The sequence below is a fragment of the Anas acuta genome, chromosome 17 (assembly GCF_963932015.1).
Source record: "Anas acuta chromosome 17, bAnaAcu1.1, whole genome shotgun sequence".
NCBI classification, from domain to species: domain Eukaryota; kingdom Metazoa; phylum Chordata; class Aves; order Anseriformes; family Anatidae; genus Anas; species Anas acuta.
The window spans coordinates 8,562,297-8,582,688 of record NC_088995.1 but is presented as its reverse complement, the minus strand read 5'-3'; the positions used below and the strand labels follow the sequence as shown (position 1 = coordinate 8,582,688).

Genomic DNA, 20,392 nt, shown 5'->3' with positions numbered 1-20,392 from the left:
CACAGTCCAATACAAAAATGAAATGATACATGTTATTCAGAGACCACATATCAATGCAGCTGTGCTTGGAGAATCTTTTTGACAGCTAATCAGTCTTATCGTGATATCAAAACGAACTGAGTTTCTCAGTAGGTGCCCACTTCATATTTCCTGTGTGACTGCATTGAAAAGCACCTGAGATTAACGATAATAAACATGGCAACACTCCTACCAAGATCATCTCTTCCACCTTTACTCAAGATCTTAAACCACAGATGTGTTCCGTAAGATGAGAGAGCCTCTACATCAGCTCATATTGTAACTACTTATAAAAATACTACTTTTCAATTACAAGAGAGAAAAAAAGTAAAAAATAGTATAGAAGACAACAGTAGAAAACAAAGTAGTAATATGAAAATGAAGCAAAGGAAAAGATGAAAATTGTTTTTGAAACTGAACCCCGTTCTCTCTTTATCAGAAAACATTCTTTAAATGAAGTTTATGTAACAGAGATCATAAATCCCAGTTGCTTTCAGCATAATTATAAAAAGTCTTCCAAGAAAACCACCTATTATCAAAGAAGACAATAGAAGCTATTTTCATTTACATGCCTTCCCCTTTGTCTTTCAGTCAATGCTTGCCACTAATGAGTGTCCAGCTATTAATGACTTGGTTCTATACCAGAATTCAAGATTCAAGTAATTTTGGCAAACAGTACAACAAAACAAGATCAGTGCTTCTGATCAAGTTTACAGTATTTTAAGACATCATTTTAATTCATGGTTAATTTTCAGTTAAATAAAATTAAATAAGCCTTGGGCTTGGTCAAGAAGCCCTTTGTCTGCCAAAGCAGAAGTACTGCCAAAGTCCAGCCTTTTAGAACATGACATTAAGTGTACTTCTTCCTACAAAAGCACAGAAATAAACAGAAATATATAGACAGATCAACAGAAACAAAGCATGACAGAGAATGTCACATTTAAATAATTTAGAAAATTGTTGTCAGGAGTTACTGAACTGCAGAAAATAGCAGAAGCTCTCAAAAAGTCATTTCAGCATTATCATGAAGGCAAGGGGAGAATTACTGACGTTAAAGGAGTACAACTTTTTTTTTTTTTTTTTTTTTGAGAATCTGGTCCCATCTTTGTCCTTAAGCTTGTTTGCTTTTGCTGAAATCTCTCTTCATGCAGCTAGTGAGATCATAAAAACAGCAACGATCTATAAAGCTGAGCACTACTGATGATGCAATCTTAAGTGTACCTAGACTCCTGTAGCAGATGAATAAATGGACAAAGCTTCAAAGGGGACAGCACAAAATACACAGTACAATCAGCATCTGGACAAAACTCTCAGTCTGCACAAAATTAACAAAGATAATCAATTTACAATGATTTCATTCTTCTCTGGTCAGGTCTGATATCAAAGGCCCATGCAACATGGGATACATTTATACTGATGACTGCTGACAGATTCTGCACAGATCTGAGACCATTGCCTGAAGGGGATTACTGCTGTTTCCATTCCAGGCACAGGACTAACAACTGACAAACAGCAAGTCTAAACCTAAGGAATGTAGATAAAGTTTTCCTCACAGCCTTCTCAGTACTGCAGGAATAGCAAGGGTTGAGAATATTTAACAAGAATTCCCAAATTATGCCAAATCTTGTATTTACAATATGGTTCTCCGTGAAGGACTCCAAAGGAACTAATGTAGTAGATGTGTGTTTTGTAACTTTTCCTTCAGTTGCAGTGCTTAAACCAATGTTATACAAACTGGACATGTAACAAAACATACCTAGGTTATAATAACCTCTAACAAGAAAATAAGAGTTTAAGGAGATATTTCTATGTGGACCCTAGGTGCAGTGATCAGGAAGGAATAGACATCGGCTCTATCTGCATCAAAACCAGGGAGCTTTTACGTTTCTAATACAGCTGTTTAAGTGTCATTTTCTCTAAGGTTTCCTTGGAGAGGCACCCTTTTGTTAGACTGAACATTTTAGTAGCTACTTACTTGAAGAAGCATTTTATCATCATGTCCCCACAAAGCCAAACAATAGTAGTGGCTGTAGTTTCACATGCTCTTCTTCACAAATGATTAAACGCAGACATAGAACACCTACCTGCATAGGGGAGACAGCAGCAGCTGGGGGCGTTTTCATGGGACTTGGACTCAGGGGAGTGCGAGGAATTGCGGCAGCAGCAGGGCTTGGAACTAGCAGACACACAGAAAGGAAACCGTTGTGAGCATTGCACCACATTGCAATGAACAAGGAGACTTGCTGCATATAGCAAACACTCTCCTTACATTTTATATTACTGGTTTTACCAGATCATATCTTTTAAAATTTCAATTAGTAACTGCCTGCAAAATCATTCAGAAGTTTGCCTACACGTTCAATCCTCTGTAATTACATTTATTTTCTGTCTTGAATATATTATCCATGCTAAAAACATTTAAGTTTACTGCAGGGTGGACACGGCTAAGGTGCAGGATACTATTACCCTGGCAGATGTAAATGATAGCATTGCTAGTTCTCTGATCTCCAGATAGTTAAAGAGATGGTAGCAGGCTCCTGGGACAGTAAGACAGGAAAGATACCCACCATCACCTGCTTCTCCTTTCTCATTTTCAATCCAATGCCATCACTACTACATAGTCCATAGCTAATATAGGCCTACTGTTATGTAAGAGTATCCAAATTTTGAATTAAACAAATACTATGATTAGAAAAGTATGAAAACAGATAAACACTGAGCTGGCTGAGATGGTCATCTGATTCCTCAACAGCATGATTAAGTATGAATACTGAAGACAACAGATACCAGCCTAAAATAAAAGGTGAAAAAGAAGGCAGAGGGAATTTACTGTTTTACCAAACGCCGGTAAGATAGAACCTTATTCCAAAACAGACTGGAAAACCTTCTAAGTTAACTCTAGGAAAATCAAAAACTCAATACCTATGAAATAAGAAAATATGCAAGGAAATAGAACAATTTACAGAATCACCAAATAATACAGAGATACTTCTATAGCATACTACATTTTCAGGCTTTAAGTGTGTAAAAATCGATTTGCTACGCGCAATACAGGTACTGTAAATCTCTCTGGTAATATAGTCTACTTCCAGCAAGGTCTTTTTACTTCAGAAGCTCACAGCAACATTATCATAAGTGAAATTCAAGGCCAAAAGACTTGGTGAAGAAAATGTTTTAATCCATACAATATCTCACATGCAATCAAACCTAAAACCTGTTTCCCATTTCAGAAGAATTACTTGGTTTTCTTATTCTACTCATCTATAGAAAAGGACAATAGTATCTTTTTTTTCACCATCAGAAAATTACAGTGAATTCCACTGTCTCAACAGTGAGATCCCTTTCATTTCAGAAATTATTCCCCCTATCTTCTAATAGTGATGTTGGTTGGACCTTATTTTTAACTTTCATTAGCACTTTGTCTATGCAAACGTAAGTTATTAAAAGAAATAAACTTGGCTCTAGCCATTCCATTGCTTTCAGAATGCTTACTTTGGCACACTATGTATACAACTTAATAGGAAGGTTGCAGTCAGCTGTGATTCCAGCTACAATTATGTACTGTGTGTTTATGTATTTCTAATATATGGGAGCACAATCAAAGCATCTAGCATGTGAAACACTGGCACTGCAGCAGTGAAGAAAAAACAGAAAACAAAGAAGGATGCTTGCCCTTAACCACAGTGAACAAGCTGTTGTGCAATCAAGTTTAGGTTGATTTGTTTCAGCCATCACTTATAAATCATGATGGTATAATAAAACAACTTACCTTTGAATTGGCTAAGCCATTAGAAATGCCCAAGTCAAAATACCCAAAAAACATAACGTAGTACAGACACTACATTGGTTGAAAATAATTACCTTGGGAGGCACTGTCGAATGACTTGATGAGTGTTTTTACAGTAGGAGTTGGCTCTGAGGAGGTGGATGATCTGCGACTCAGGCCCATTCCCTGTCTCAGAGCTGCCAAATCTCTCTCTACGGCATTCATGTAATTGTATACTCGGCCACGTTCCTCTTCCTGCCTGAAATCAATATGCAGCCTGTTTAAGGCATTTAAAAACATCTTAACACGCAAAGTGTTACAAAATCAACACAAATCTGAAGTCAAATTAAAATCTATGGTCAAAAAAATCAGTCATTAACCTAGTTTTCTTTCCACTGTAATTGAGGAATAGATGATCACCCTAAATTACAAATGTAAGAGTTCTTACTATTTGTCAGCCAGACAGCTTAAGCACCAGGCAAAAAAATCTATCAAATCAATACTCTATTTAAGGCTAAATTTCTGTTCCTCTCTCAAATACATACATATAGATGCATACAAGGAAAAACTGAGGTTTAAAAATTTTACCACATGAAAATAATCAGCTCAGAGGGGAGATATTTTTTTTTCCTACCTGCACAAAGAGAAAACAATTTAAATAAAGAGTAAGGAGATGAGAATAATAATATATTTCTAGCATTAATGTCAAGGCAGCATCCAAATCTGTTTTGAAGCAAAAACTTATTTTAGAATTTTAGAACAGAATACTTATCATGGTTATGGTATTCATTGTCACTCCCAGGACAAAAAATACGTTTGAAGCAACCTATTTTCTATAGCCTGAACTAATTAAACATTGTCTGATTTTTGCTTCAGATGCTGTAATATACTTTCTCACCATCTTCCCTCCAATACAGTAATTATATCATTTTCCATTCCTATTTCAATTGCCTCCTTGTTCTTTGCCTACAGTGAGTCAAACGTCAAATGCTGTGTGTATGTAGACAAATAAGGAATATACTGACTAGAGTCAGCAAGCCTTCAGAAGTGCAACTGTAACCTTAAAGGTTCATTTTCGAGGAGCAATTGAATAATTACAGTTCTTGCCAGAATGTCTTAACGTTCACCCTTCTCACTTTCGTGATCCTACTTCAGATAAGAAGGCTTACAACCACCACTCATCCATTCAGATAATTTTCCACTTTCAGTGTAACCAGTTTGCTCTCCCTATCATGTTTTTCCCACACTTTTCTCCTAGCCTACATAGGAAGTAGGATTGGAGGTAAGTATAATGTATCCTATAAATAGCTCAAACAAAAAAACACATACACATTGCAAACATCATTATTGTACTTGTAAGCTATTCAATCTTTAGAGACAATGAAGTCAGGATTAAAATGGTGCTGCCCAAGATGTTGCTATTCTGTGGAGTTACTGACGACTAACACTCCTGAAAGACATAGGATTCAGTTTTTAACTAATTGTATGACCTAATTCAAGCATCATAATTTGAAATGTTTTATTTTAAAAGTTAATTTTTATACGAAACACCTCTAATTATTTCCAGAAACAATTACCAGTGGAAAGAAAACAGTACAAGAAGCATGCAGAGGAAGGTTTCTTCTCAGGTAAAGCTACAGTCGCATTTTCAATCACACCAAAAGCCCTGGCTACTAAAGGGAAGTATTAATGATGGTACAGAAAAGCTAACTCTGCTTGTTTTTCATGCTGAATAAAATTAAATCAAGTCTAAATGTTACGGGGAAAAATTCTCCATCACAACCTGATTTTACAAAAGTGCCAAACTAAGTATTCTTAAATAAATAGTATACAAAATAAAGAAACAAATACTTTTCTTCTAAGCTTACTTATTTTGACTCCCTGAAAACCTGCATAAGGCAGCCTGTTGAAATACACATCTTTACAGTGACAGAATCTACAAACGTCCAGAGCCTCAGTAACAGTTAAGATACTGGATTTCCAAAACTGTAACGTCCCTACAAAACAGACAATATCCCTGTTGTTTTGTGCATACTTGCGTGACTTTATTTCCTCCAGCTCTTTAGTGAGCTTCTCATTTTTTTCCTGAGCTTCATGTAATCGACGCTTTAGGTCCCCTATCTCTTCCTGGGCCTCAGACTTGATATCATTTGCTATAACCACTGCAGTCTGTAGATCGGCTTGGAACTGACGCCATTCCGCAGACTCCTCCTAGAAGTAAATCAAACTTTACATTGAAAGCTGCAGCAAGAAGTGTGAAGTTGAAGTTATCCATATTACTCATATTTTCCCTCTGCTGTTACTGGAAACAACTTAGAGGTCTGATAAAGGCACTCGTCTCTGGCATTATGCATAACATAACTTAAAACTTTCATTGATCAAGTTTTGCTGGAAACAACTTCAAAAGGTCATGAATTTCTTTTCTAGAAAACAGAGATAATGTTCCTTTGTCTTCTCATGCATAGTTTAATGCATATTTGTTTTCTTCACTACAAACATTTTCTCCCAATCCCAATACCGTATTTCTAAGACAAATTTTTTCAGAATTAGTCTTTAGTCTCTGTAGGTTAGTAAATATATTCCCCTATGATGCCTTTCTCCTCAGAAGTAATTGTATGGTATTACATCCAGCCATACCACTCTTTCACAATTTCACATGCAGGTCTTACGACATTCCAATTTTTTACTTATTGAGTTTTTAGGTATTAACCTACCCGGAGTCTCCTGTGAAGATTCTTTATCTCTCTTTCCATATCATGCTTTTGGTCCTGAAGTTTTTTAACGGTATCTGAAAAGAAAGTACAATTCCACGTAAGATCTTATCTAGGGATCTATTTACTTAAGAAATAGTAACTGAAACAATCTGTAATTTAAAAAAAAAAACAAAAAACTTACAGAATACTTTTTTTTTTTTTTTTAACCAGAGCCATCTGGAGAAAAAATATGATCAGAATCATTTTGACAGAAGTCATCAGTAAGTACATACTGCTCTATGACTGGTAGGGGAACAGCATAAACCACATCGTTTTTTATACAAATCCCAGTCTCTTCACTACATGTCACAACATTAAAATGACAAAACAATAACAAACAGCAAACAAAACCAGTACATACAAGGTAGGTAGGTTAATATGGAAGGATCCTAAAACTATGGATATCTAGAGGCTTTTCCTCTTCAGCCACAAGCTGCAGATACATTAAGCCTTTTGATTCACAATTTACTCCTCTGCCACAAAGCAGCTGACATAACACCCACTGCTATGCCTTCAACGGGGATAAAATCCTTACATTCCTGTCTGTCAAGCTATTATATGAAGTTGAAACAAGCTATATTTACAGCAAAGGGACAAACAATCAATGAGATCATGTTATGAAAGAGATGGGCCCTTAAATTTGTCAGCAGTGATACAGAAGCGAATGCAGCTTGATCTGCACCAACCCCTAATGCAGCGTCTGACAGACTGGCAACTGCAATTATTATTCATTTGTTACTAGAGTCAATACAAAAGGACAGTGTGATTGATTACTCCATTCTTATAGCTAAGCAACTGATGAAGAAGAACACAGCATAAATTTCTAATTAGCATGTCACTTCACTGATCCTTGGATTCTAAGGCGTTTCATTTCCATAGCATCGTTCAATTATTTTCAAAAAGTAAAAACAATGGACCAACTGATTAACTGGGGGTTTCAGTTCAGGTTTGAGATCTGCTTAGAACAAATGTTTTCACTGTGTATTAACAATGATCTTTTCACAGAAAGATTGAAGCATGCCCAATGCATACAGACCAATTGACACAGGTTGGGTGTGTGTCTGATTTTCCAAGATGAACCACTTTCCAGTATTTGTACTTGGCTCTCAGGCCTCAGGAAAAGCACCGAATCCAGGGTTTATTCAAAGTCACTGTTCTGCCAACACCCATCAATACCAATATCTTCCCAAGTAAGCCATAACTTCAGTACTCCTTGTCTTCTGTCAAAGAGCTTTTCCTAACAGTAAAGATGAAGCTGCTGCAGACTAACAGGAAGACAGTAAGCATTTCCAATTGTTCAAATCAAATGCAACAAACTGATTTATGCTGATGTGTACAATCAAGAACCTCAACAAGGTTCATAAGAACATTTTAACTTTCCAGTGATGGAATTCCTTCTGGTTTCTTCATTAGAAGAACTAATTGAACTTTGCCTCAATGGTCCCAACTTCAGAGGCTTTAAACACCACAGCTGATTTCTTTACAAGAATGATACAGAGCTCAGCTGGCCTGATAACACGATAACATCTCAGGCTTGCAAAAGCTGAAACACTAAAATTAGACATATATCTTTACATATCTCCTTCTTACAAGGCTGCCCATTTTAAGACGCATCCAACTGATCTTCGAGTTCTGAAGACAAGCCCAAGAGCGGGCCAGCCAAACCTCATGCTATCATGATATTCAAGCAGAGCTTTCCAGTTTTTAGCTTCTCTCTTTATATACAACTTGGCTGAGCTAAAGTCAGCATTTAGATGCCAGCTTTAGGTCAAACTTACAAAAGTTGCTCCCCCTCCACAGCATTTTTTCCTTTAAACAAATGTTAAAAAAAAAAAAATCACAAACATACACTGCAAATTAGGTAACTTTCAACAGTGATAGCAAGTCAACACAACCTAAAGAGCTTCCAGCAGCACTTTGAAATGAAATCTAGAGCATGAACATTTTCTTTTTTACAGGTAGTTCAATGTTTTTAAAAATAAAATCTGTGCTACTAACAAGCTGTAGCTCGCCTAAAAATAACTACAAACCAGAAACTATAACTGCATTCAGAGTTAAAGCTTATATAATACCATTGTTTTGAGCTTTTGTGAGATATGAAACGCACCATTAGGTTTTAGTATATTTATGCTTTGAAGTAAAACACAATGGCCAGAATATTCTGCAGTTACTATAAACAATACAGAGCATTTGACAGCAGTTGTTGGAAACAGTCAACCCCCCACCCCAAATCTATCAGAGATTAAAAAAATAGGAGTGGACAGAACTACCGATTAGCAACTGCAAGAATTTGAAACCTAGTGAGAAATTAAGACTGATATAGGTGATTTCACCCCGTCCAGTCTGAACTCTGTTCTTAGCACTGTGCCACCAGTCACAGCCCGAGAACTCTATCAGTCAGAGCAGGCAGAGAGGCAGCAGCCTCTGCACAACTGCTTTATGGTATCCGTCCTTTGTGCATCTTCACAGCCTCCCTAGTCCTTCTCTAATATGCACAACCCCCTAACACCTGTATGCACTGCAGTTTTCAGTACGGTGGGACAGATGCTTCCCTTCCACCATTATCCAGCATCCTCCTTTTAAGGAGACAAGAAAGAGGACTGAGATAAAAAGGAAAAATAACTATTGTCTGGAGGTAAGTAAAGAACAAGGGAGCCGTTGTGATAAATGAGTAGGATAACTAAAGATATCAAATACACAAATCAGCAAGCTGCTTATGTTTTATTTCAGGATTCAATTCTGTCTGCATTTTAAATCACAGTTTGACAAGTCCTTGCTTTTTAAAAAGGTAGCAAAATAACTTCCAAGAAATGCAGACTACAAGTGTTAAAAACTGCAAACTAGGGCTGGAGGCACGAGGAAGGAATAGGATGCCATCCTAATTTTATAAGGATGCCATAAAGTATCGCTGCATACTGTACCTCTTACTAGTTACAGTTAGCAGCTGGAATCCCTCCCTACAAAGTGAGGATTAGCATGAACATCCCATTGTTTAATTCCAATAATCTTTGTAAAGAATTATAGAAAGAAGAAAAGTTACAATATGAAGATGTTTCCTATGCATTTTTTTTTAAATGTTTACAATATGCATCAGTTTCACAAAATGACATTATGGTTCTCGACAGGTAATGCTAAATCAATTCATCCTCACAGAGATGGATCCACAGAGGGTTTTCAGAGTTTCTGTACTAGCTACTTTGTTTTGCTTTGTACTAGCACAGAAAAGGCTATCCCAGCATTAGGACATCTGTACAGAGCTTTATCAGGCTAGCAGTTACTAGGAACTGCAGCTTCCTTACAGAGCAAGAGGCACTGGTCACAAACACACCAAGGCTCAGGCAATTTGCTTATCTGCTGGGCTTTTGAGCTGACCCCTGTCAGCCAGGAGGTCTATACAGCAGGACAAATGAACATCTCACGTGTCCAACATTAGCCAAAAAAACAATTAAAAACCAACATTCAATTGACTTTTCTAATGTTATGGTAGGCAAGGACAAAACGCTATTTCTAAGAATTTAGTTTCATAACTGTCCTTTTCAAATGAGATATAAAGCATTACAAACTAATTCTGCCAGCCCTCCAACAGAACTGCTTATTCACTGACCATTGGACATACCAAACTTCTCACTCACCTACCTTCGTCCTAAAGATGTTCTGACTTACATCCTTATGGATAAAGAGAACCACTATGTTTAACACGGTGCTAAGAGAACATGCCAGCAGTGCTTTCAGGCTTCAGAAGAACCATCTGACAAGTTATAAGTTAACCCAGAAACATCAATTTTCTGCAAACCAGGATACAAAATTTTCCCCACAAATTAATTTGTTAACTTCTTGGAAGAATAAAAGGCTTCCTTTCCACCCCCTTAGTCATCAAAGCTGATGAACTGACAGCTCTGCTACCTGACTACTGAAACTTCTCCAAACCACACATGAAAACTTGAGCAACCACGCCACCTAGTGCAGTGCTCAGCCCTCTCCTGTTGCTGTCCTCCCTCTCCTGCCCTCTCCCAGCCCCTCACCACCACCAAGTACTCCCAGACCCATCTCCACCACAGGCTGCTTCATCAGAGTGCACTTACCGTAATACAAAACATAATATTTTTGTATTTAATGTTAATGTGTCTTTTTTAAGAAATTTAACATTTTAAAGAAATCTAATAAATTTAATTATTTTTTTCAAGTTAATGTTTCATTTTTAGATACAGAACACAGAAACAGTTTTGCTTACAACTCCTCATCCCACCAGTAAGAAGTTCAGCTGCACTGACCACAGGTCCTGCCGCATGTGGACTGACAGCAGGAGCATGCAGTGTGCTTTCAATCAGCACAGCCAAAATTCTGCTGTCCTTACAGGAGAGATGACAGTTTTTGCAGGCACACATATAGTAAGAGCTGAAATGTGGTAACTCTGTATTCTGATCACTGTGAAACATTTCCTTACACGTCCCTTGGACTTCTTCCTAGCATTTGGAAAGCCAGCGATGAAGCATGCCCTAAGTCCCAGCGTTGGGGCATTCATTCCATGTTGCTGCGTTACCATTTAGCGTTAATTAGCCACTAAACTGAACGCCAGCTCACCTATGAAGCATCTTACCCCCATTGTAAAGTCTGTCTTCTGGGAATTCTTTCAGTGGTAATTTTCTATCATTTAATACGTGTCACTTATCAGTTGTCTTACCACCACTTTCATTCACCCAGTGATTTTGCCATTTGGCAAACTCTCTCAAATTCTCCCGTATTTGCCCCTAGGCAAATGCAAGATTTAGTCATATTTTACAAGTTCACTGCTTAAGAGACTACCACCAAGAAATTCCAGCCTAAGCCTTACCTAAGAACCCATAATAAATGGTGTTTTCAAGCTGTCCAAGAAAGTTGTGGATTTTTTTTTCTATTTTTTTTCCTCATTTTTGTTTTTTGTTTAAGTTTAGATTAATACTATTTTTCAGGTGCCATCCTTTCCTACGGCCACTAGATGCCACTCTCCTTCTTGCCTATAACTACACCGATCTCTCCCCTAACCCAACCACACCAGGCTATCAGTCCAGCTGATTTTTTCTGAACTATTTCTAGAGAGATGAGTAACAGATTATTACATTTTTTGCTGAAAAATTCAGCAAAAATAGAAGTTCTTCCACCAGATTTTTTACCCTTTTAAGGGAAATATCTGACAGCTATTTTGTGAGACTGCAGAAACATTCCTACAAGACATCTGTCAAAACCATTTGTCCTATCCCCAAGGCAAAAGCATCTAAAAATTAGAGCTGCCTTGTAATTAGGTATTACTGAGTAAACACCTAAATGTTTACTTGACTGTGGTGCTGTTTCCTGTATGAATGTATTTCAGTTAAGACAAAAAACAAAAAAAAAAGCAAGTAGAAAAAAAAAAAACAACTGTTCCATCTTTAAGTGTTTGCTACAAAATTACTTCAGGACCAATGTCAGAGCTGTTGACCATATGCCTCAGATCTGGCTCCCAAAAAGGACCTTGCTTTCGTGTTGGCAAAGAAAGGGAGGCAAGAAGAGCAGAATAAAAACCTACATCAATTTTGTAAAGAGAAACAGTGATCGTCTTTCAAGATAAGGAAGTATTGCTTGGGGAAACAAAGCTGACAGCCACATGTCTGAAGACACTGGTCTTCAAATGAATAATCAGTTTAGCTTGCTTTAAACACCACCTTTTCTTTGATAGCAGACAAATTTAAAATACTTTCTATGAACATTTCACTCACTGTGAAAATGAATAATGCTTTGTTTTTTTCACTGTCTTATTTAGCATAGCACATATTTGAACCCTGTAAGTAGTATTGTGCAAATACAGCTCCCACAGGGTACAGTTGCCCAAGTTCTTGTTTAGATGGAGACTAATTGCAGAATTCCAGCCTGTGGTAGGAATGTCTGAACAGGTCTCAGATCAGAGAGGGAACTAAGGCACAGACAGATAGACAAGTATACAGTAAACATGAATTTCATTACAGGCTCCAACAGTTTCTTCTCCAGTGAGTCAACAGGTAATGTCTTACTTTGACTTGCTTGAAGTTTGTTAGATTAATTTTTATGCTCACAGATCAATTTCATGACTTGAGCAAACCTATACAGGAAAAGATGCACAATGCATCCCTAATGTCAAGTCAGCTCTGATATTTCCAACTTTCAGGACTTCTATTTATCCATTTCTCGACTAAAAAGGTCTTTCTTCAGGTGGGAGAAATCAGTTTTAAACATTCTCAAGCTACCTGGTAATCCTGATATTTGGGCACGTGAAAAAGAGAGCATTCTTAAAGAAAGTAAATCAATCATCTAGTCTCCAAAACACACAACTAGTACACTATTATTAAACATATTATTAAACATGTAATTACACGTTCTCCTACTTTGAAAAATACCTTGAAAACAGCATTGTCAGATTACATGTTTCTTCTCATTTCACAGATTTTTGTTCCCACACCAACTACTACTAGGACTGAAGAAGCAAAGCCAACTTGATTTTTTTTTTCTAGCATTATAAGGGCTCTGTAAAGCCCTGTCTGACTTGAATTCAGACATACAAAATACAAGTGAGAATATTTTCACTATTTCAGCATTCTGTTTCATTGGTTCTTAAATTCTCGTTTCTCTCACGAGAAGAACTCATAACACTTACTCTCTAAATCAGATATGATGAGATTGTCATGAAGCTTCACAGCACGATGCTGCTCTACTTCGTCCTCCAACTCAAAGATGGTTTCTTTCATGTCACTTCTCTCAGTCTCTTTTTCATCTAGTTCTGTCCGAAGTTTTTCTAGAGTCACATTAAGATCCTCAATTTGTTTTTTGGCTTCTTCTTGGAACACTCTGTATTCATCTTCGACCTGAAAAAGAAATACCATGTGTCATAACTAAATAGATTGCATTTTAAAACACACTGAATTTTGTAACTAGCATACTTAGATTGATTTTTTTTTTTTTGCAACCATAAGAAGTCCACTCTTTTGTGCATCAGTTTTAGTGCTTGTTGGATCTGAGCGAGGATTCGTTTTATTAACCTAGTAGCAAGTTTCACATTTGCGTGTATGTGTGAGTTGAAGTACTTCCAAGAGGAGTGTTAGAAGCCACTGATCTGCTTAATTAAAAAACAAAAAAAACAACACACAGGGAAAGGTAGTAGACCTCTTTTTAGAAGCAGCAAGACCGTTTTACCCTGCCTCATGAAACTACAACTTAAAATAACAAGCTGAGATCAGAGTCTCTAACATTCACTCCCATGCCCAACAGCAAAAATTAGGGTCATGCCTTTGGGCAGGTCAACACAGGCAGCAATTTTAATCCACAAAATGCCCTACTTTAAATCACCTGCTTGGGTATTTATTTTAATAGCACTACCCAAGTTTAATTATTAAAATTTTATTTTAATCTCAAATTAAGGTTGATTCTAACTAGCTGTTGATCATCTTGAGTAACATGTTGATCTGCAACTAACACAAAGCTCAGACATTAAACAAACTTTCTCATCAGGAAGATACACCTTCAAATGCATAAGAAATACATTTGCTAGATAAAATGAGTTTCATTTAAATCCAAATAGCTGCTCTAGAACTCAAACATTTTCATCCAGAACACAATTAACACACAAGCTGTTCCTGGATGGATGATTATCAAAAACCTTTATATATTTGCCATACTTAAGGATCAGTTAAAAATGTATGTTTTTTTTTTTTCTCCAATTAAAACTAAAACCTTTATTTAGTAAATTAAGGTATTTCACCGAATGTAATTTTCTCCCTCAATTTGTCATTTCTCCATTAGACAACACTTCTCTGCCTTAGTTTATTCTAAGTTAATTGAACCAACCTGAATAAGCTGAAACATTAAAATATTCTCTCTACACTGGTGAAAGGCTCTACAAGTCATCAATAGCTGGGTTATCACCTCAAAGCTTTACTCCAGGCACCCTCTCAGTGACATCCACCAGTTTGGCACCAACTCCTTGAAACTCTTGCAAAAAGCATATGATTAACGCACAAAATTCAAGCAGTATTTAAGATAACGTACAAGTTTGACCCTGGACATAAGTATTGGTGTTTAAATACAGGTATTTTAAAAAGTAACCAAGCAGTTATGCTGCGGCTGAATGCACCAGTGCACCTGTTTTTGTTTTGTTTTTTAAAAAAAAAGCCTACAGCATTTTTATAATAAAAGTTAAGAAAGTCACTAATCCTAACCATACCATAATCTGATTAACCTTGTCACTAATCCTTTACTTCTGAAGGAACTACAATGTTCAACACTAAGAGTCATGATATACGGGTGGTGTTAAAACACAGGATGTAAACCATACCTTAGCAATGGCATCTTGCAACCGGTTGGCATCATTGCGAGTGTGTGCCAGCTCTTCTTGCAGGCTGCTGGCCAATGTCTCTGCTTTTTCTTTATCCAGCCTGACACTCTCCAGCAAATCTTGTATATCTGATTTATCTCCAGAGTTGTGTATAGAATACAGCTCAGCCACTTTCTGCTTTTCATGCTCTAACTGAGCTTTCAGCCTGTTCATCTCAATCTGGTCACTGGCTACTGTGGCTTTGTACTCCTCTAAGGTAGATGCTATTGCTGTTTTGCTTTTCTGCTCTGACTCAATGATCCGTTCCATGTGGTGATTTCGTTCTTTTAATGCCCCTATCATTTCTTGGGCCTCCTTGTTGTCTTGTTCTGCCATCTTCAACGTGTTGCTCAAGTGTTGCTGAACACCTAGCAGCTGCTCTCGCTCAAAGCGCGCGTTCTCCGCAAGGTCCATGTAACGCTGCTCTAACTCCATGTAGCGACCGCTTTTCATATCTTCATCGATTACATATGAAATATGGTGTTCATCTAAAAGGGACCGAAAATACTCAATCTGACGGCTGAAGTGTTCTAACTTGTCGCTTTGCTGGCACAAAGATTCCATGAGGATTACTTTTTCCTCTCCCAGTCTTTCATTCTCACTGTTTAGCTCTTGTGTTATTTGTTGCAAATCCGCAAGCTCTTGAAGCGTGGCTTGGAGCTCTTCAGCTGTACTGTGTTGGTTCTCTTCCATCTGATGTATCCGTTCTGTCAGACAAGCTACAGACACTTCACTCGCATTGCCACTGCTTCCTTTCCTAGATCTTTCTATGCTTGGTACACCTTCTGATTCCGAAGATGATGGAGCATCTAAGGCATCATCGCTTGATGTCAGTGGCTGATAAACTTCACTGCACTCACTGTCTAAATTATCCATGGAGTTACTATGTTGATTGTCCATCAAAGTGTTTTCATCCTGACTCAACAGGTCTTCCATTGATCCAGGGGCAGAACCTTCCACTGAAGACGTCAGAGTGCCACCGCCATCACTGTGGTTGCCAGCTGTAATCTCAGGACTCAAAGACTGATAGCCAAAGAGTTTCTCAGAGTTGTCCAGCCTTTGTTCCAAAGAAAAGCCTAATGCATTCAGTCTGTCTTTTAACATTCGATTCTCATTCTTCAGCTGGTTGAGCTCTTCTCGGATGGCGGTGTTTTGTTCCTGTAACTGTAGCAACGTAGACTCCACATCAGTTGGCTGATGGACAACAATGGCCTCTTTTTCTTCAGATTTTTCATCACCTTCAACTTGATCTTCATTAAGTCCCAGTTGGGCACGCATGTCCCTTAGTTCATTCCTCAGGTGCAAGATTTCCACATCTTTAGTTTTTGCTAACGTCAGAAGATCATTCACCTTTGCTTCCAATGCAGCTTTGTCACTGATTTGATTGTCTGATTTGGACTTACTCATTCGAATATCCGATTCTGGATTGGTGCGACTACGGGAACGTTTTGCCAGTACCGTATCATTGGTCCCCTGTCCAGTCAAAGGTAGTTTTTTACTCTGGCTTAAACGGGAACGATCACGTATTCTCTCTCTAGAAGAACTTGATTCTTTATTTCCAGATGAAGTGCTACGCTTAGTTGTGGAACTTGTACCTGTATATTTTTTGAAAGTTAGGAACATTTATTTAAAATGCAGCACTGTAACATAAGACTTGTGTATTTTGTACCAGCTCTACAGTGGCTGTTTTTTTAAATCATGCTGGCAAACACACTCCATAAAATAAATTTACAGTTAACATTTAAATAATCTTACTTATGAATCAATAGAGTTAGCTTTTAATTGACGCATGCTTTTCCAGTTGCTGTATTTTACCATTATTTTGAAAATGAGTCAGATCTTAGTTTAACTGTTAAGAGTTGCTAGGCTTTTTGTTTTCAAAAGTTTCTGACAAATTGTACAAAAATACAGCAGTGCTATTCCTGAAAGTTCAATTTTTTCTGTTTTCAGTAGATTTGAATGCAAGCTTTTAAGAGATGAATTGTGTACTGTGATTCCCCAAATTAAATGACTTTTTTTGTGACAAGGATGACAGACAAGGATGAATTATTGTTACTTTATTTCCAGATGATTTATAGCTTTGCAAGCATTATTGAATTCAAAACACAGCAAAAGAAAGCAAGACATATTTCCATTGGTAACTGGTAACATACTAAATAACTGCACATTTCTGAACAGTTTATCAAAGATCTCTATTTTTATAATACAATAAAGAATGTTCAAAACATTGACTGTAACAAACAATCATATCTTCAAATTCTAACGCTTGTGCCATGGATTTTTTTTTTTTTACACAAATTAAACTATAATTCTTTAGATTAATTACATTACCTAGTATTATATAGTTGTTACATAATCAGCACTAAAAAAATTAAAAGCAGCCTCCAAAGAGGCAATTACAATATTACAAAAAGGAAAAAAGAGGATCAAAGCCAAAGCAGAGAAGGTATTTGATTTGACCACAGCTTTACCAACTACTTCATAAGGCAATCTGGATCCACACTACACAGCAGGAAAATAAAAATGCCCCCAACTACTGTCTTTAAGGATCAATATATCCATTTACCTGCAACTGTTTTAGGCTTATTTTCCAGACTGTTCATGGTTGTCCCTGCAGCTGAAGACACTGTTGATACACAAGTGCTCTTCTTTGCCTTGACACCATTGGTCATTGTCACTCCACCGCCACCAGCCATCCCTGCTAAGAGGTCATCGTTACTCTTAGTCTGAAAGAAAGGCAAGATGTGGCTTTAAGACAGCTGGCAGAGAAGTCTGCATAGCCAACATTTCTCCTGGTAAAGATTCCGTAAGTTTAACAAGTACATATTTGACTAGTCCTGTGTCTAGTCAAGTATGGTGAAGTGTAGATACACTGCACAGTGCACAGGAGGGGAGCTGAAATTTAACTTCAGCTACTTACATGTGATTGACCATAGAAACTGCCTCCCCTCTCCCAGACAGAGGGAATGATTAATGTTTTAATACCAAGGTGAAAAAAACAATAATGAAATCACAGTAATAACACAGCCTAACACTTCTGAATTTCAACTGAAAGGTTCCTTAACTATAAAAATGAACACCATTTTTACGCAATTAAACCAGCAAATACCAGGAAGTAACCATAATGTCCTTCAAGAGAAAATGATCAAGCATCTTCTGGTGGACAAGTTCACAACAAAAAACAAACCAAACAACAGAAACCAATCCAAGATGAATAAAATACCATTTTTAGCTCAAAATGCTAACCTACAAACCACCAGAAACAGGACGGGACGGGAAGGGCCGCCCTCACCACATATCCTTTGCCTTGTTTTCATGCTCCTTACTAGGCACTCTTAGAGACAGGATGTTTGGTTGATGAACTTTTTGTCTGACCTCCCAACATCATTCCTGAAACTACTGTTAGCCACAAATGCTGCCTGGAATGTGACAAGAGTAAGCAAAGGGACCTCAAGAGCCAGATTGCCAAACAGCAAACACATCTTTCACTGTAAAGCAAACTAAAAACTCTAAGTTCCTAAGTATGAATTGGCAGACTGTACCAATCTTTAAAATGCAATTTGTTAAATGGAGAAACAATCAAAATATGCTAAACATTATTCCCATTATAAGGACAAAAAAGTTAAAAGAAAACATCTGTGTTAGAAGTATTCCCTGAGTGACTGCATTATTCAGCTGGATAAAACATTTGAAGTCTCGGAGCCCAACTAAAAAGTAGTGCTCAGGACCTAACCAGTTGCTTTACATAATGGCTTACAAATTCTGCAGGCTTGTAATATAAATATGTATGTAAGCTAGAAGTTAAAGACTATATGCCAGACATGATTTTATACATTAACAAAGAAGTTACACGGTTAAAACCAATGTTGCCTCTCTCACCATTCTATAGCTTTTTACAGCTGAGTTACAGCTGGGGATTTGAGAACAGTTAGCAACATTGATAACAGCGATGTGCAAAGGTCATGGATGGGGTCTGTGCCATTTACAAAGAGCAGCTGCAAAACAAAAGGGAGCTTGGGAAGATAATGTATTTGTTCTGCATGCAGTCATTAGAAATACAGATAATCATCAGGCAGAAGCAGGTATCAGTAAGGGTAAAATCTGCTAGGACAAAGGTGTTTTTATTAAATCATGTAGGACGCGGTACAGCCCTCTGAAGTGGATCATGAAAGGCTGGAGGAAAACCTATCACTCCAAAACTGTATTTTGATGTGCATTTAAAATGCCTTTCTGCTACAAAAGAGCCACTGTTGTGCCATTCTGCTTTTCTCCTCGCACTGCCACACAGCACTGGGTAAGCCAAAGCCTTTCCAAAGGGCTCCCTCCTCCCAGGAGCCCAATCGCTGCCTGATCCACGAGCTTGCAGCCTGCAGACTGGCAGCTCGAGGTCAGGAGGATGGAGCTGCGGCAGGGCTACCAGGTCGGAAAGCTCTGCGGGCAACAGGGGGGAGCAAACAAACTCACCAGCTGGCAATCCCGTAACCTGTAATCCAATCAGACGTATCTAATCTAAACTTAATTTTCTGGGCGTGGGGACAGGAAGAAAACCATTTTCTGATGCAACTGTCACCTGGAACAGCGCATTACAGAAAGACATAGATCGGTGCCTTTTCTAATTCGCTACTGACTCTGACATCAGTTGGCAAACGAGAGTTCAGGTGATGAGCTGTCAGACTTTTTACCTTGTTAAAACAGTGGGGAAATTAGATTAAGGCATTAGACACTTATAGTACAAGTACACATTATCAAGCCAAATAGGTCAAGATGTGACTCAGCTTGAAGAAAGAAAACAGTACATAAAACACACACTTTGTGACATTAGTCACCTCCAGTCCTTGCTGAGCAAAGGGCTTTAAGACAACCCTTCTTATTCTGCCTTACGCATACCCCATTTCTAGTCTAGGTTGGAAGGCACAGCCTCCTCCGCAGCCAGTTAGTAAACAGTTTCTCAAACCTGTAACACTACACTCTTGGCAGAGAAAACTCTTTAGCAAAGCTCTGGAAAACTTACAAACCAGCAGCTCTCTTCTGTACGCTCATAAGAGCAACTGTGCTTGACTTTAAAAACCAAAGTATTTTTATAGTATTTTTATTGGAACGGAAATCAATGTCACATGTTTATCAGATAGTTTATTCTCGATGAAGAACAACTTCTCCCATTTACGGAAAACATTGCAATCCCACTTAGCAATAAAAACCCTTCTTTAAAAATCTAAAAAATCAGAAGCTATAATTAGAAGTGCTCATCTAGACCTATGCTGATTTTCTGTGTAAAAATAAATCCCTTATAATTATAAAATTTATATACCATGTTTCCCCACAACTTTATTCTTTTAATACAATGAAACTTGAATGGTCACCTCTATTAATTCATTTGATGTTAGTTTCTCAACATGTATATGCTATTTACTGCACCTCATTCAAATCCCATATGTACATGTATATGTATATAAATGCTCCTACGTGGGATTTTCTTTGATGCTCACTGTCGCTGTATTT

At 37.6% G+C, this 20,392-nt stretch overlaps 1 protein-coding gene across 4 annotated transcripts in view; it reads right to left on the bottom strand.

Annotated features, from left to right (window-relative positions):
- SPECC1L (sperm antigen with calponin homology and coiled-coil domains 1 like) overlaps positions 1-20,392 on the bottom strand; it is a 70,065-nt gene that overhangs the window by 34,099 nt on the left and 15,574 nt on the right. For 3 of the 4 annotated variants that reach the window (XM_068701315.1, XM_068701314.1, XM_068701313.1), the window contains exons 3-9: positions 17,460-17,619; positions 14,855-16,488; positions 13,181-13,388; positions 6,499-6,572; positions 5,820-5,995; positions 3,880-4,043; positions 2,103-2,194 (exon numbers count right to left, since the gene is read on the bottom strand). In XM_068701315.1, the coding sequence (XP_068557416.1) occupies positions 2,103-2,194; positions 3,880-4,043; positions 5,820-5,995; positions 6,499-6,572; positions 13,181-13,388; positions 14,855-16,488; positions 17,460-17,619 (2,508 nt within the window). The remainder of the gene's footprint in view (positions 1-2,102; positions 2,195-3,879; positions 4,044-5,819; positions 5,996-6,498; positions 6,573-13,180; positions 13,389-14,854; positions 16,489-17,459; positions 17,620-20,392) is intronic. The other variant, XM_068701316.1, reaches the window with a different exon arrangement.